The 14,689-nt window shown below is 45.4% G+C and overlaps 1 protein-coding gene across 7 annotated transcripts in view; it reads left to right on the top strand.

Moving 5' to 3' along the window:
* The first annotated feature begins 213 nt into the window (after nt 1-213).
* Nucleotides 214-14,689, top strand: part of LIMCH1 (LIM and calponin homology domains 1) — a 484,664-nt gene continuing 470,188 nt past the window's right edge. For 2 of the 7 annotated variants that reach the window (XM_063921014.1, XM_063921011.1), the window contains exon 1: nt 215-596. In XM_063921014.1, the coding sequence (XP_063777084.1) occupies nt 513-596 (84 nt within the window). In that variant the 5' untranslated portion in view covers nt 215-512. Of the gene's footprint in view, nt 597-14,689 lie in introns of all 7 variants that reach the window. The other 5 variants (XM_063921012.1, XM_063921013.1, XM_063921016.1 and 2 more) reach the window with 4 other exon arrangements.

Genomic DNA, 14,689 nt, shown 5'->3' with positions numbered 1-14,689 from the left:
GAAGGATTTATGTCTACGACATGATAACACAGCAGGTCTGGCTGCCTGTCGCTGTATTGTATACAGGTGCAGCGTGTGCTGCCATTATTCCCCCAGCAGCCCCACGCCTGGCTGCAGTCCCCTGTGTAGCACAGCAGAAGGGAGAGAGTCAGCAGTGTGTGTGTGTGTGCTACTAATGATATTAGCGTGTACTGTCACTGCTGATTGTCCCACCCTGCCCTGTGCAGCAGCAGCGCTGCCTGGCTCCCCCGGCCTGAGCATGTAATGAGGCATGTGATTACTGCCTGTCTGCTCCAGGAGGAGGTGGCTCCGGGATTTGCATGGGCTGAAGGCAGCAGCAGAGGCTGCAGAGTATTTTTAGCTGGTGTGTGGTGCGGATCACGTTGAGGTGCACGGAGTGGGGGGGACTCATAGCCTGCAGGAGCATTTGTTTTTGGTGGGACCCTTTCCCTGGTGCCAGAGCACCCTCCTCTCCTCCTCAGCGCTCCTGCGAGGAAGGCACGACCCTGGACATGGCCAGCAGCCCTGCACTGGATCTCCAGCCGCAGGAATCGCACCCAGACCCTGCGTGCAGGGAGGCGCAGAAGTGGATCGAGGTAATGCGCTGGTTTCTTTACTAACACTGAGAGTTCCATTGTAGATTACTACTGATAAACATTATTCTCACACACTATATACATTGTTCTCTCCACTGATAAACATCCATCACTAACACACATTATTCTCTCTGCTGTTATACATTATCCATCAATGACACACATTCTCTCCACTGTCATACATTATCCATCACTGATGCACACTGTCTACCACTGATGCACACTGTCTACCACTCATGACATTATCAGCACCTATGCACATTATCCTCTGTATTAATGCACATTATCCTCTGAAGCTTGCTTTCTTCACGTGTATTACTATTTACCACTGTATTGAGCACACAGTAATGAGCAGGTAGATACACTGGTGTATGAGTACACACCTGAGCCCCTCATTGTGGGTGCTGTCCCAGAGCTGACTGCATTTCTACTATGCATCTATATGTGGTATTTCCTGCAGCCTATTTTCTGCCCACCTGAGGTGCTCTGCCAGCCTGAGCCTACCATCTACTACAGTTGCAGCAGCAAGTATTCTGCAATAGACATCAATGTACAGTATGCCCCTTAGCTTGCTAGTAATCTCCAGCTGAAAACAAAAACTTGTTATACAGTAATTCCATGTGTCACAGGCAGTGTTTATAATGTTGCGCGATTAATGCTACTCATTACACATAATGCCTTTTCCATATAGTAAATCCTTATCCTGTCTCAGTGCTTGCTGCTTTTACTGCTGGTGGTGGGCAGCTATTGGATTATTACTGTTCCTGGTGTGCTTGGCCACCTTAGGTGCCTATAGCAGATAAGCATTGGGCATAGTGACCGCCATAATGGCTCTGTCACAAAAATCTCTTCTTTTGGCTGCTGTCATCCAGGTGAACACAGTTAGTTATGAAAATGTTTAAATGTCTTATTTCCCTTGCAAATGAATGTGTTATGGGGCACCCGGGCACTACATACCTGCTGTGGCTAGGCTCTGACAGCTCATGAACACAGAGACCTATTCATCTCTGTTTAGAATGGGAGGCCAGTGAAAAAGAGGGAGCACACAGGCTCTTCCAGGCTGGAAATAGACTGTTATTTCTCTCCTATTTCTCCAGCCTCATGCCTTCCTCCACTTGGTCAGGCATTCATGTGCCATTGCCTGGTACAGTGGGGAAGGAATAAAGTGCGGTTGGGGGAATGGGTCTGGGAAAAGCAGACACTTTCTGTGCTGACCCACACTGGTATTATTGTCTGATTGATTGCAGCGTCTGTTGTTAACTGGGACTCTGAAAAGCCTGCAGAACTTTCCATTGCATTGCTCTGTGAGGCAGCTCCAGGCCCTTAATGGGGCTGAATTGCTTCTTTTGTGCGGATGCAGGCTGAATGCAGATTTTTATTTATTCAGGATTGGACATGGTATAATGCACAGATTCATAGGCATGTGTGTGTTATCTAGTAATGGATTATGCTAGCAGCTGTCCATTTATAATATACATTTTTGGGCATGAGTATAATCTATATATAATACAGATAAATGACAGCTCTGACTTCGGTGTCCAGTCTTTAGGTCGACCACACTTAGGCTGACAGTCATTAGGTTGACCACTATTGGTCGACGTGACAAAAGGTCGACATGAGTTTTTCACAATTGTTTTCATATTTTTTTCACTTTTTCATACTTTACGATCCACATGGACTACAATTGGGAACGGTAACCTGTGCTGAGCGCAGAGGTAACGGAGTGAGGTACCTTGCCCGAAGCACGCCCAGCGAATCGAGCCATGCAAGGGGACACAGTGCACTAATTGAGGTTCCCAGTCACTTTATGAAGAAAACAACACCAATTAAAAAAAAAAAAAACCCAAAAAACTGCATGTCAACCTTTTGGCATGTCGACCTATTTTGGGTGTCGACTTAGTCACTGTTGAGCAATAGTGGTCACTGTCGACCTAAGTATGGTCAACCCTATGAACCACACCCCTTACTTCTGTCCCCTTTTTTTCTCTGATTGGGTAATTTTATTTATCTTTGTGCATGTGCGGTAATAAAGCAGCATACACACTATACAATGTTCTGCAGATCATCTGAAGATGTTATAATCGGCCAGACAATTGTGTAATGTGTACCCACTTACAACCTCAAATAATCATTCTTGAATCTGTCACAGTTCATGATTGGATCTTTAAGCGTAAATTGCAATCCTGTAGATTTTACAGTGTGTATGGACTTCCAGACAGATCTTCCAATAGTTGTAGATGGAAATCTTTTCCTTCTGATCATTAGGACATGGATTTTCTAATGATCATTAGGATGTTTCCTTGCAAGGGGTTAATTGTGGGTGAGTATTGCATCTTAAGTATAGTGCCCCCCCCTCTTTTTACATAAATTTGGATCTGGTTCTAGTTTTGGTGTTTGCTGAACTCAATCCTTTCCTGCCACAGTAATGTAAACATGGACACGCTATACAAGTACACTCCCTGTCTATTACATAACGTAATAGGCCATGACTTTTCCAAAACTAACTTGTAATGTTGTTTTATATGTAATCCCATTGTGATGTTTGTAATGGAGACAGCCTCTTGTAACACGCCACAAACTGATAGATGGACATGGAGGGTACTATTTGTAATGATCAAAAATAAAACCTGTTAAGTTTATTTTTTATTTACAATTTTTGTAGCGACCGATTTTATTTATTTATTTCCCAGTTCTCTTCACTTGCCTGAAATAATTTTGTGTGATATTTGTGCTTATTAGGATTAACAATGATGCACTGACCTTATCTGTAAGACCCTTCTCATGAAAACTAGGTAGACTCTGTTCATTCACACATAGGGCAGCACAGTTGCTCTGCATGAAGAACACACAAATCATTTGATCATTATTTCCAGTTTCAGAGACCTCTTTATCGGAGAGCCTTGCTTTGCTGAGTTTTTTTCTATGCATTTATTTTCTTTAAGTCCCCCTGCGAGGAAGGAATGATTGGGACCCAGTGCAGTATTATTAAAATAATGTTTATGTTTGAACTGTATCATTTTACAGAGCTGATCATTGATGGCTTTATATATATATATATATATATATATATGTGTGTGTGTGTGTGTGTGTGTATATATATATATATATATATATATATATATAGCTGCTAATATGTCTGGCTATTAAGGTTTTTCTTCTAGTTGGCTCTGGTAGGAAATGATACTCCACATTCCATCGTCTATGCCAGAGGTTCCCAAACTCCGTCCTCAAAGCACCTTAACAGTCCAGGTTTTAAGTATATCGATGCTTGAGCACAGGTTGTGTACTTGGTACCTCAGTAAATTTGATTTAACCATCTATGCTCAACCATGGATTTCCTTAAATCCTGCACTGTTACCGTGCCTTAAGGACCGAGTTTGGGAGCCATTGGTCTATGTTATTAGCCATAATTTAGGGAGCAATTCAGTTAATGGCGATGGCCGTGAGGTGCTGATCTTCTTAACAGTTTATGCAGGTTCTTCTTCTTACCCCATAAAGCAGGCCTGGCCAACCTGTGGCTCTCCAGCTGTTGTGAAACTACAAATCCCAGCATGCCCTGCCAGTTTTGTTATTAGGGAATGCTAAAACTGTGGCAGGGCTTGCTGGGACGTGTAGCTCCACAACAGCTGGAGAGCCACAGGTTGGCCAGGCCTGCCATAGAGGTATGATGTTGGGGCACCTTAATAAGTGGTTATATGCATAACTGGTTGGAGCAGTCGGCAGAATGAATGCACTTTGCAACCAGTATTTTCGCTAATCTTTCCTTGCCCCCTATAGAACTGGGGAAATGATCAAAGATTGTTTACAGCAATGGTTCCCAAAATCAGTATTCCAGGCACCCTAACAGTCCAGGCTTTAAGGATATCCATGGTTGAGCACAGATTTTAAACTATATTGACTGAGGTACTAAATAAATCACCAGTGCTCAAGCATGGATAACCTTAAAACCTGTAATGGTTTGCTGCCTTGAGGACTCAGGGGGTAATGTAGAACTGATCGTAGATGTGCCACATTTAGCACATCTACAATCAGTTACTCAGACATGCGGAAGACGCCCAGCACAGGGCTAGTCCGCCCCGTGTCGGCCCTGCCGCACTCCGCATGGGTGCAAAAACATTGCACGGTGGCAATGCTTTTGCACCCGCCGAGTAGATCCCTGCCTGCGCAGCCTAGCTACACTGACAGGTGGCTACCTGCCGCGTCCTGGGTCGCAGCGGCTGTGTGTGACGTCACGCAACCACCGTGGCCCGCCCCGCAACTGTCCGGACACGCCTGCGATTTTCCGGACCATGCCCGACCAGCGGCGTTCTAACGCCGTTGGCACGTCCCCTCCCGCCCTGCGACCACCGTCATGTCCAATGACACATCTCTTTAAATTGAATTCCCCCCAAAGTATAGAAACCTCATAAGTGGGAAGATTCCTAAGATTAGTAAACGGTCAGGAATCCGTTTGTAACTATGCATCATCATGTTGCTCTTTAATATGTTCATCGAGAAATGTTTGTGTTCCTTTAACAAAATGAAATAAAAAAATATTCTATTTGCTTATATGAGGAAAATGACGTCATATTATGACTTTTGTAATGAATGATTTCTGCAGAGTCACAGTCCTTGATAGCTCATCAGCCATGCTGCAAGGCTAAGCATACAAAAGCATAGCGCTTTGAATAGCTGCTGAGTAGTCACAGGTGACGCTGTGCTGGTTCATTGTGCTATATTTGTGAGCAGCTGGCTGGTGTCCTGTGGCTGGGAGATGTATTAGAACGCTCTGCCTGTCACTTGTCGGATAGAATGTTACAGTATATTTAGTGTTCCTGCCAAGCACAGTAGGTAACAGTGTTACGGAAGCGAGAGATGGTTTCCCTGACGTTATTGTGCTTTTTATTCTAATCCTGAAGAGGCAAAACTGGGCTGTAACAGGGCACTAAAGTTCAGCAAGTGCGTGTCCTGGAAACGGGGGTAAATAATTGTGTTTATTATTTAAACACGTTTTGCAACATATATAGGGGCCAATTCAATTGTTTTAATTGTCTAAAAATCCCGTCTAAATGGGACTGTTTTTAGATGCTCAAACAATTGTCACAATTCAATTGTGTTAGGACACCCATGCATATCGTACCCAAACAGACAGGGTTTAGCCGCGTAAAATGGCTAAACTCATATAAAGTCCTGCTTCGGGCATTGGACGTCCAAAGGGCCCACTCAACACACGATTCTTTTCCGGCACCTCAGGAGGCTGTGAGAAGAAATGTCAGCCCCATGGTTACTGGGCATCTAAATGGAGCAACAATTGAATTGCTCCATTTTGTGCCCCCTATTGGTAACCGCGGGGTAAAATAATTTAATTGGCCCCATAGAGGCTGGTGCAAGTGTGCTCTGCTGACGATGACTAGTAGCAGGGAGCAGATCTGTGCAACTCTGCATGGGACCACATATTTGCACTTATTCTTATTCACACAATGTGGGATTGCATACGCCCGCTTTCCATCTAACTCTGCTTCATCCTCATGTTAGGCCTAATTTGGAGTTGCACGCAGAATGGCTGTAATCGCAGGAGCCGCGTTAGCCAGATGTGCTAACTTATCCTAATGTGAGGATCCGTGCGGCCTCAGATGGAAAGCATCCACTCCTGCTGTTCCGTTCAAAGCCACTGCTGTCATCATTGCTTATCAGCACTTGCCCGTACTGGGTTTCATTGGAAACTGGCATCCCTTTCGCTGCATGTGCGCCACAGAATAGCTCAGGCTACACACCCACCACATTCCTACGACACGGATCTCATGCGTGCAGCCGCAAAGATGCAACCCAGGAATGTCTATTTCACGCAAGGAGAGACCTGTTCAATGGGGGGTCATTCCGGGTTGATCGCTCGCTAGCAGTTTTTAACAGCCGTGCAAACGCTATGCCGCCGCCCACTGGGAGTGTATTTTAACTTAGCAGAAGTGCGAACGGTTGTATCTCAGAGCGCCTGCAAAAAATTTTTGTGTAGTATCAGAGTAGCCCAAAACGTCCTCAGCGCTTGCGATCACTTCAGACTATTCAATTCCGGATTTGACGTCACGAACACGCCCTGCGTTCACCCAGCTATGCTTGCGTTTTCCCTGGCACACCTGCATTTTTCTTAACATTCCCTGAAAACGGTCAGTTAACACCCAGAAACGCCCTCTTCATGTCAATCACTCTGCGGCAACCAGTGCGACTGAAATGCATCGCTAGACCCTGTGCAAAACTGCATCATTCGTTATGCCCGTACGTCGCGCGTGCGCATTGCGCCGCATACGCAGAACTGCCGTTTTTTAGCCTGATCGCTGCGAACAAATATAACTAACGATCAACTCGGAATGACCCCCAATATCTGTCTGACTCGGCCAGACATATGGAATAATGTGTGCATGCACGGTGTGCTAATTCTTGCTGTTTGCAGCCATTGGCCTAATTCAGACCTGATTGCTGTGCTGCAAATTACACTGTCCTGTGATCAGATAGTCGCCGCCCAGGGGGAGTGAAAATTAGCCACGTGCAAGTGTGCGAATGTATGTGTACACTGTGCGAAAATTCCCCTTTTCAGGGGACAGCTGCAAAACCGTTCTCATCACACTCACCATCTAATGTTTTTCCCATTCTGTGCGATGTGTGCAGTCTGTGCGTAGCTCAATACTTTCTCCTATAGTGCAATAGAATCGGGCTGTTCGGGGCTGGAGCTGACGTCACACACCCTATCTGGAAACGCTTGGGAATGCTTGCGTTTTTTCCGGACACCCACAAATGTCTTCTTCCTGTCAATCAACTTGCGAACGCCCGTGCGATCAAAATTTTCGCACCATCCTGTCGCTGTTTGGCTACTCGCCTGCGCATTGCGTGCATCTCGCACAGCAGCAATCAGGTCTGAATCGGGCCCCATATACGGAGCTGCGTCTGACACAGCATGCCTGCAGTTCTGTTTTTGTGGGTTCTAATAAAGAAAGGTTTGGCTCTGCATACTTCTAATGTTTGTGTTTCAGCACTTGAACGATCCACTCCTAAAGTAAGTCTGTTTCTTAGGAAGGAACTAACGTGATATTAAATGCCTATTTTTTCCCCTCCTTCCTTCATTCATGTATTGGGCATAGTGAGGAAAGTTAACAGGAAATAATAAAATTGGTCCATGAGTTCTGTATTGTATGGAGCACATATGTAGGTTAGAACAAGTCAGAGATCTCTACCCCCTGAGGTTTCATGAAGATGGAATTTAAAAGCATCACTTTTTTTCCTCCCTTTTCATAGAATGGGCTCATTGTTCTTCCTCTGACTATGCTGCTCGCCATATTTAACTCCAGCTTGTGAAAGCCAAGCCGCTCAGGATGATCATACCTCCAGGTTTTATTAAGTTATCTGAGAGATTCTCTGTTCTGTTGACTGTACAGCAAATGTTGTGATCAGGCCTGTGTTGCAACGCATTGTGGATTCCCTGTTGTCAGATTCTGCATTATTAACCTGCTGGCTCTTCTTACAAATGTCAGGTGTACATTTCATTTGGACCAGATCAGCTCTGCAGGCGCACTGTAGAAAACATGCGAAACGACAAAGGCCCTCATTCCGAGTTGTTCGCTCGTTATTTTTCTTCGCATCGGTGCAATTAGTCGTTAGCAGTGCGCCTGCTCCAAGTAAATTTGATAAAAAGTTAGGTATTTTACTCACGGCATTACGAGGTTTTTTTCTTCGTTCTGGTGATCGGAGTGTGATTGACAGGAAGTGGGTGTTTCTGGGCGGAAACTAGCCGTTTTATGGGTGTGTGCGAAAAAACGCTGGCGTTTCTGGGAAAAACGCGGGAGTGTCTGAAGAAACGGGGGAGTGTCTTGGCGAACGCTGGGTGTGTTTGTGACGTCAAACCAGGAATGAAACTGACTGAACTGATCGCAGTGGCAGAGTAAGTCTCGAGCCACTCAGAAACTGCAAAGAAATTTCTATTCGCAATTCTGCTATGCTAAAATACACTCCCTGTAGGCGGCGGCTTAATGTATGCAAAGCTGCTAAAAGCAGCTAGCGAGCGAACAACTCGGAATGAGGGCCAATAACTGAACTTGTGGGTAAACCCAGCATAAGCACTTGTGTCTAGGTACTGGCCCTTACTATTAGCAGCTGGCTTCAACTCATAAAGTGTTACACACTTAGCGATATAGTGAACTGCATCGCTCATTCCCCCCCTCAGCGACATCGCCCAGTGTGTATGCAGCCACCAAGTGAAGTGATGCGTGGCCCTGCGGGTCGTTAACGACCCGTGGTCTAAGCCGTGCATGCAGCTCAATTTGGACTCATCGACCGAAGCTGCAGGCCGTGGCATGTCGTCACTGCGATATCATCCCTGAGCACATCGTGTGTACCTCACTAAAGACACTGGATCAGATCTCTCCTGGAGAGTCGCTAGCAATGGACCCTACTAAATACAATTACCAGTGTGAGTCTTTGGGGAGGGTTTCCCAGTAAAGCCATATTATAGGGAATGGGGGAAGGGAGTTGAGCATCATTTAAATTGCCAACTGCTACTAAAGCGCTTAGAAGACGTGGGTGTTTCTTCGTCAATACAGCTTCTCTATTTCCTGGGAGAACACGATATTAAAGCTTTTTTTATTAGCAAAATGAAAATACGTGTGGTTCTGTTATTCTTCTTTGTTTCATATCGTACAGTCTAGTGTGCCTCAAACTATCCTACAGGTCTGCTGTACTTGCCACTGTACAACTTTACATAAGTAGTTAGTTGGCTCGCTCTCTATTATCCCTTTTCACCTGTACATGTGTGGCCAGATTGGACAGATCTCACTGTTCCGCACTCGGCCAGCCAGTTGGGTAATGCAGACCCTGGCCTGCAGGTGGAAGATGACTGCACACACAGGACAGTGGGGCAGATGTATTAACCGGGAGAAGGAATAAAGAAGTGATAAAGCAGTGATAAGTCGATGGTGATAGAGCACCAGCCAATCCGCTCCTAACTGTCATTTTTCAAATGCATAATGATTGCCTGATGCGTTTATCACCTTGCTCTTATCACTGCTTTATCACTTCTTTATCCCTTCTCCAGGCTTAATACATCTGCCCCAATGGGTGCCATCTGTTACCCATATTAACGGGCATGTCTGTTTGGACATTGCTCTTCATTGACACATATGTGATTAAAAGCACCCTAAATCTGTCCTGTCTTGAAATGTCCTCTTTTATATCGGGACTAGCAGGTGATCTAAATGTATACATACATTACAAGAGGGAATGGTGGTAAAGGTGGCCATCAGCATTCTCTTACTAATGTGCCTAGTCAATGTAAAATATACTGGTATGCGCGGAGACATTGTCATCCAGTTCTGTACAGCCTGTGTACATCTAAATGGGTTATGGAGGTGTGCAAGTGTTAGAACTCACAAAGGGGCCTATTTATCTTTTATATCTTTGTGGCATATTCCTGCACATGTATTTCACCAATATAAGAAGGACCGCAGTACCGCCATTTCCAACAGCAGCCCTCATAGCAGTCCCTATGCTATGTCTGGCCCCTGTGGCTAAAGCTATCTTTAGATGGCATTGTGCTGCTGTAGACTATGGGTAGTATAGACTACCCTTTGTAAAGTTTTCCGGGAGAGGGTTCCTCTGGAAGCCTCCCCAGCAATAACCATTGCACATGCGTGGTTAGTAGACATGAGTCCAAATAGAGGTGTGCAGGGCCGTCTTAACAGCATTGATGGCCCTGGGCAAAGCAAAGCACTGTGGACCCTATTCACCCATTCATGGCTGTCAGCAACCTGATTGCTGGAGAGCTCCAAGCATCCATCAATCAGCAAGCTAAAAGCAATCGCTGTCTGGCAGGAAGCAGGTAGAGGATGCTGCACACTGATTGGTGGATAGCCCCAGCCATCCACCAGTCAGCAAGCTGACAGCCATTCGGTGTTCAGCTTCAGTCTGGGAGGCAGGAAGAGAATGCTGCCTGGTCGCCCTTGTTGGGTGTAATTCACAATCCGAGTGGCCAGGCACCATTCGCTACCTGCCTCCCCAGAAGCTCTGAAGGCACCAGCCCAGGGGGCAGATGCTCTCTGCTCAACCCACCCCTGCTTGATGGCCCCTAGAATTGTGAAGCCCAGAGCATCTGCCCAGTATGCCTGTATGTTAAGATGGCCCTGGGGGAGTGGAGAGGCTGCTGATGTGGTCCCTTCACTCCGAACACATTGCAGAGATAGGCTCCTTTTGGAACCCCTGTCCCTGCGTGTGCTCTTTAATACATCTGGGTGGTATTATCACATACTGCAATGTGAATTTAGGGGCTAATATTGTGCCCAGATCGCAATGCAAATGTGATTAATGATATGATAAATAGGCCCCTAAGGCTGGTTCACATCAATTTGCTGGTAGTCTGCTTTCCATATGGTAATTAATGACTGTAAACTGCATTAAAAATATAATGAGTTGTTTGTTAAGGACTTCCCATATTATGAAATGATAATAGCACATTTAAAATCTTATTAAGGTGTGTTGCATACCTGGGGGCTTACGTAATTGCCTGGCGAGCCACAAGCTGTGTGGGAATTCTGGCAAGTCTGCTTAGATTTTTTTAGGTATCCGGACTCCAGGTCGACAACAAAAAGGTCGACACACCTTAGGTCGATGCCAATTGGTCGACATACCTTAGGTCGACATGGACAAAAGGTCGACATGAACAAGGTCGACATGAGTTTTTCACAATTTTTTTTCTTTTTTGGAACTTTTTCATACTTAACGATCCACGTGGACTGCGATTGGAACGGTAATCTGTGCCAAGCGGAGCGGAGCGAAGGCACCATGCCCGAAGCATGGCGAGCGAAGCGGTGCACTAATTGGGGTTCCCCATCACTCTACGAAGAAAACGACACCCAAAAAAAATTAAAAACTCATGTCGACCTTTTTCCACGTCGTCCTTGTTCCTGTCGACCTTTTGCCCATGTGCGACCCTTTGTCCATGTCGACCTAAGGTGTGTCGACCAATTGGCATCGACCTAAGGTGTGTCGACCTTTTTGTTGTCGACCTGGAGTCCCAGACCCATTTTTTTAAAGTGGCAATCATTTACCATGTTGGTTTTACCTTGTAAATGATTGCTGCTTTAAAAATATGGTCAGGCTAGCCGGAATTCCCGCACAGGCTGCAGCTCGCAGGCTATTACATAAGCCTCCTGGTATTGCCCATCCTGTCAGTGTGTGCTATAAGACTTGTCTCTGAAACTTGTATGTTTCTTCAGATTACTAGGCTTGTTTTTCTGAACTGAAAGGTAAGCGTGCCTGCGAGGGGTGTGATATACGTTGCCAGAATGTCGGTGGGGGTGGAGAGCGCAACGAAGCTCCTTGCGGGCTTGCTGCACTCGCCATACAGCGGGCTTTGGCTTGCTGCGCTTGCTACATATTCTATTCCCACCCTGTAGGTGTAGTGGACACCCACGGGTGGGAACAGTCCCTGTTAGCCGGCTGGCAGCATTGTGAGTCTTTGGGATCCCGGCGTCGGTGTGCTGACCACCAGGATCCCGGGCGCCGGCGACTTAACTGCATCCCCCTGCGAGAGGTAAATGGTGTTTCTTCTGCAGTTCTATACTGTGCATTAAAAAAACTACAATAAAACAAGTTGGCCTAGTGTGCAAAACTACAGCATGCAGCGGGTTTACACAAGCCTGCCTTTATCAAACATGGAGGATTGTTTGTATACAGTACACCATTTTCAATAAGTCTTTTAAGCCTTGTTATGAGAGGACGCTACGTGTATTAATTGTTCAGGTAAATTGTGCGTGTTTAGCATTGTTCATAGGATAACTATAATGCCATGGAATGAGACCTGATACCATATCTGTATGTTTGGGCAGACTTTGTGATTTATTTATATTTTTTATTAATTTTCTAGTCTTCCCGTAGCTTGCCTCCTATCTTCTGTATCTGTGGAGGGAGTTAGGGGGAGATTAAAGCTTGAAGAGAGCTAAAGTGGAGAGGGATAAAGTACCAGCCAATCAGCTCCTAACTGCAATGTGTTTAAAAAAATGACAGGAGCTGATTGGTTGGTAGTTTTCTCGCCAAGCTTTGATAAGTACCCCACTTTATAGTGTGATAATGTCTGGTGGAAAATGATTTGCTGTAGTGACCTCATGTTCTGGGTGTGTCTGGGAAAGTTGCAAGTGGGCTTTTCATGGTCTAATTTTAGACCCACCTTATACACTGTGCTATTCCGGTGAATGGAAATCAGACAATGGCTGGACCAGTCCCCTGGGGGATCATGTTGTGGTGCCGGTCAGCATATCTAAAAGGCAGGATAAAGTGCTGGTTTTCCATCTTGTATCCTTGCAGCTGTTAAAAAGTCTGTACATTGGAATATTAATGTGACAAGTGTGGGATATGCTGCAGAGGCCAGGATGAACGTGTCACTGGACAGAATACCTCTATTTAATGTATATTGTTATCCTGGTAACCCTATCTTCTGTCATGATTTGTACTATGAAAAGAATTAGAAAAAGGTGTTGTACTCCCTCCCCCCCCACACACACACAACACAACCCCCCCCCAAAAAAAAACAATAAACAAACAAAAAAAACAAACTCAGATGTGTGTGCGACCTTTCTCCTAGCGGCTGCATCTTTTGGGTGGTGTGGTGGCCAAACGGGGGCATTCCGGGAGCATTTTTGGGTTAGCTGCGTGATGTCACATGCAGCCGCTCCGTGTGGGCTTGGTGGCTTGCTGCGCTTACTGTAGGTTCTATTCCCACTATATGGTTGTTGTGGCAATAGTCCCTGCAGGTCGGCATTCTATCTGCCAGCATTTTAATTGTTTGGGAATCTGGCGTCGGCATGGTGACCACCGGGTTCCCGACAGCATCCCCTCTAGATAGCTTGTTACTGATAAAAATCCTGCTTTTCTGAGCGCTTTTAAAATGTAATGTTTCCTTCGAGTCACCTCTGTTCCTTCTTTATTCTGGAGGTGGCACCTGTACTGTGTTCTCAAGGTGATGTTGTACCAGGGGGATACAGACGATATCTGATCCGACGGGTAGCTGGCTGTCACTATACTGACAATGGCATCCCGTCTGCCGGCAGTGATTACCCTTGCGGGCTAGCTGCACTTGCCACAGGTTCTATTCCCACTCTCTTGGTGGCGGGGACCCACCAACCGAACCGAGTGTAATTACTGAGCGAGTGGGATTCTGTTTGACGGTAAAATGCCGGCTGTCGGGATTCTGGCATCTGTCTACTGAACGCCGGGATCCCGCCAGCCGTATATTGACTGCACCCCGTACCAGGGGCCTGTGAAGTGACCACATACCCCTTCCCTTCTCTCTTGCAGGTAGTCCCTTCATATTCTTGTCAGACATTAGTGAATGTTGTATATGGGTACAAAGGAGAAAGGGAGGTAGTGGAAGGGACCACAATGGACCATCCATGGTTACCTGCTGTGTGTAAACAAATCTTGGGATCTACATCAGACATGTCTTTATCCAAAGAAAGAACACACAAACACAAGCACTTTATTTAAACATTTTTATTTAAACATTTACTTACTGCACGCAACACATATAAAGAAAAACTCTGTGAGGTTTTTGTACCTTTTTGAGATTAAATGAACAATAGAGAACAGTCATTGGAATCTGCTGTATAAAGCAAAGTTGAAAAATCTTCTGCAGTTTAAAAATAAAATAAAAAAAGCAGTGCTGCTTTCCTGAAGATATCTCTAACTTCTGTTATTACACCATCATTTATTTGCATGTATAAGACGTTATTATGATAACATATAATTCTTGGCTTATTGCCGACCTGATGTAAGATAAATGAATTGATTCCGCTGTTCTTGGAAGCACGCACTTGTCTTGTGCTGATCTCGTGCATTACCACTGATAAGTGGCACCAGAATCGCTGATGCGTGGCTGCAGTAGATGAGAACTTCTCCGGCTAAAGTACATTTTATTTGCACAGTTCTGTCATAAATGCTGTGTACATACAAGTTAAACTGTGGAAAGGTAAAACTGTTTTTGCTTGCGCCATATACTATTTATGTAAATCACACCATATTTATGGCACAGGTTTGATAGCCTCTCTGTGTCTTCATGGATATCAGTCACCTGTGCTTGTTTT

The sequence above is a fragment of the Pseudophryne corroboree genome, chromosome 1 (assembly GCF_028390025.1).
Source record: "Pseudophryne corroboree isolate aPseCor3 chromosome 1, aPseCor3.hap2, whole genome shotgun sequence".
Classification (NCBI taxonomy): Eukaryota; Metazoa; Chordata; class Amphibia; order Anura; family Myobatrachidae; genus Pseudophryne; species Pseudophryne corroboree.
The sequence above is the reverse complement of the archived record's forward strand: the minus strand, read 5'-3'. Positions and strand labels throughout refer to the sequence as shown.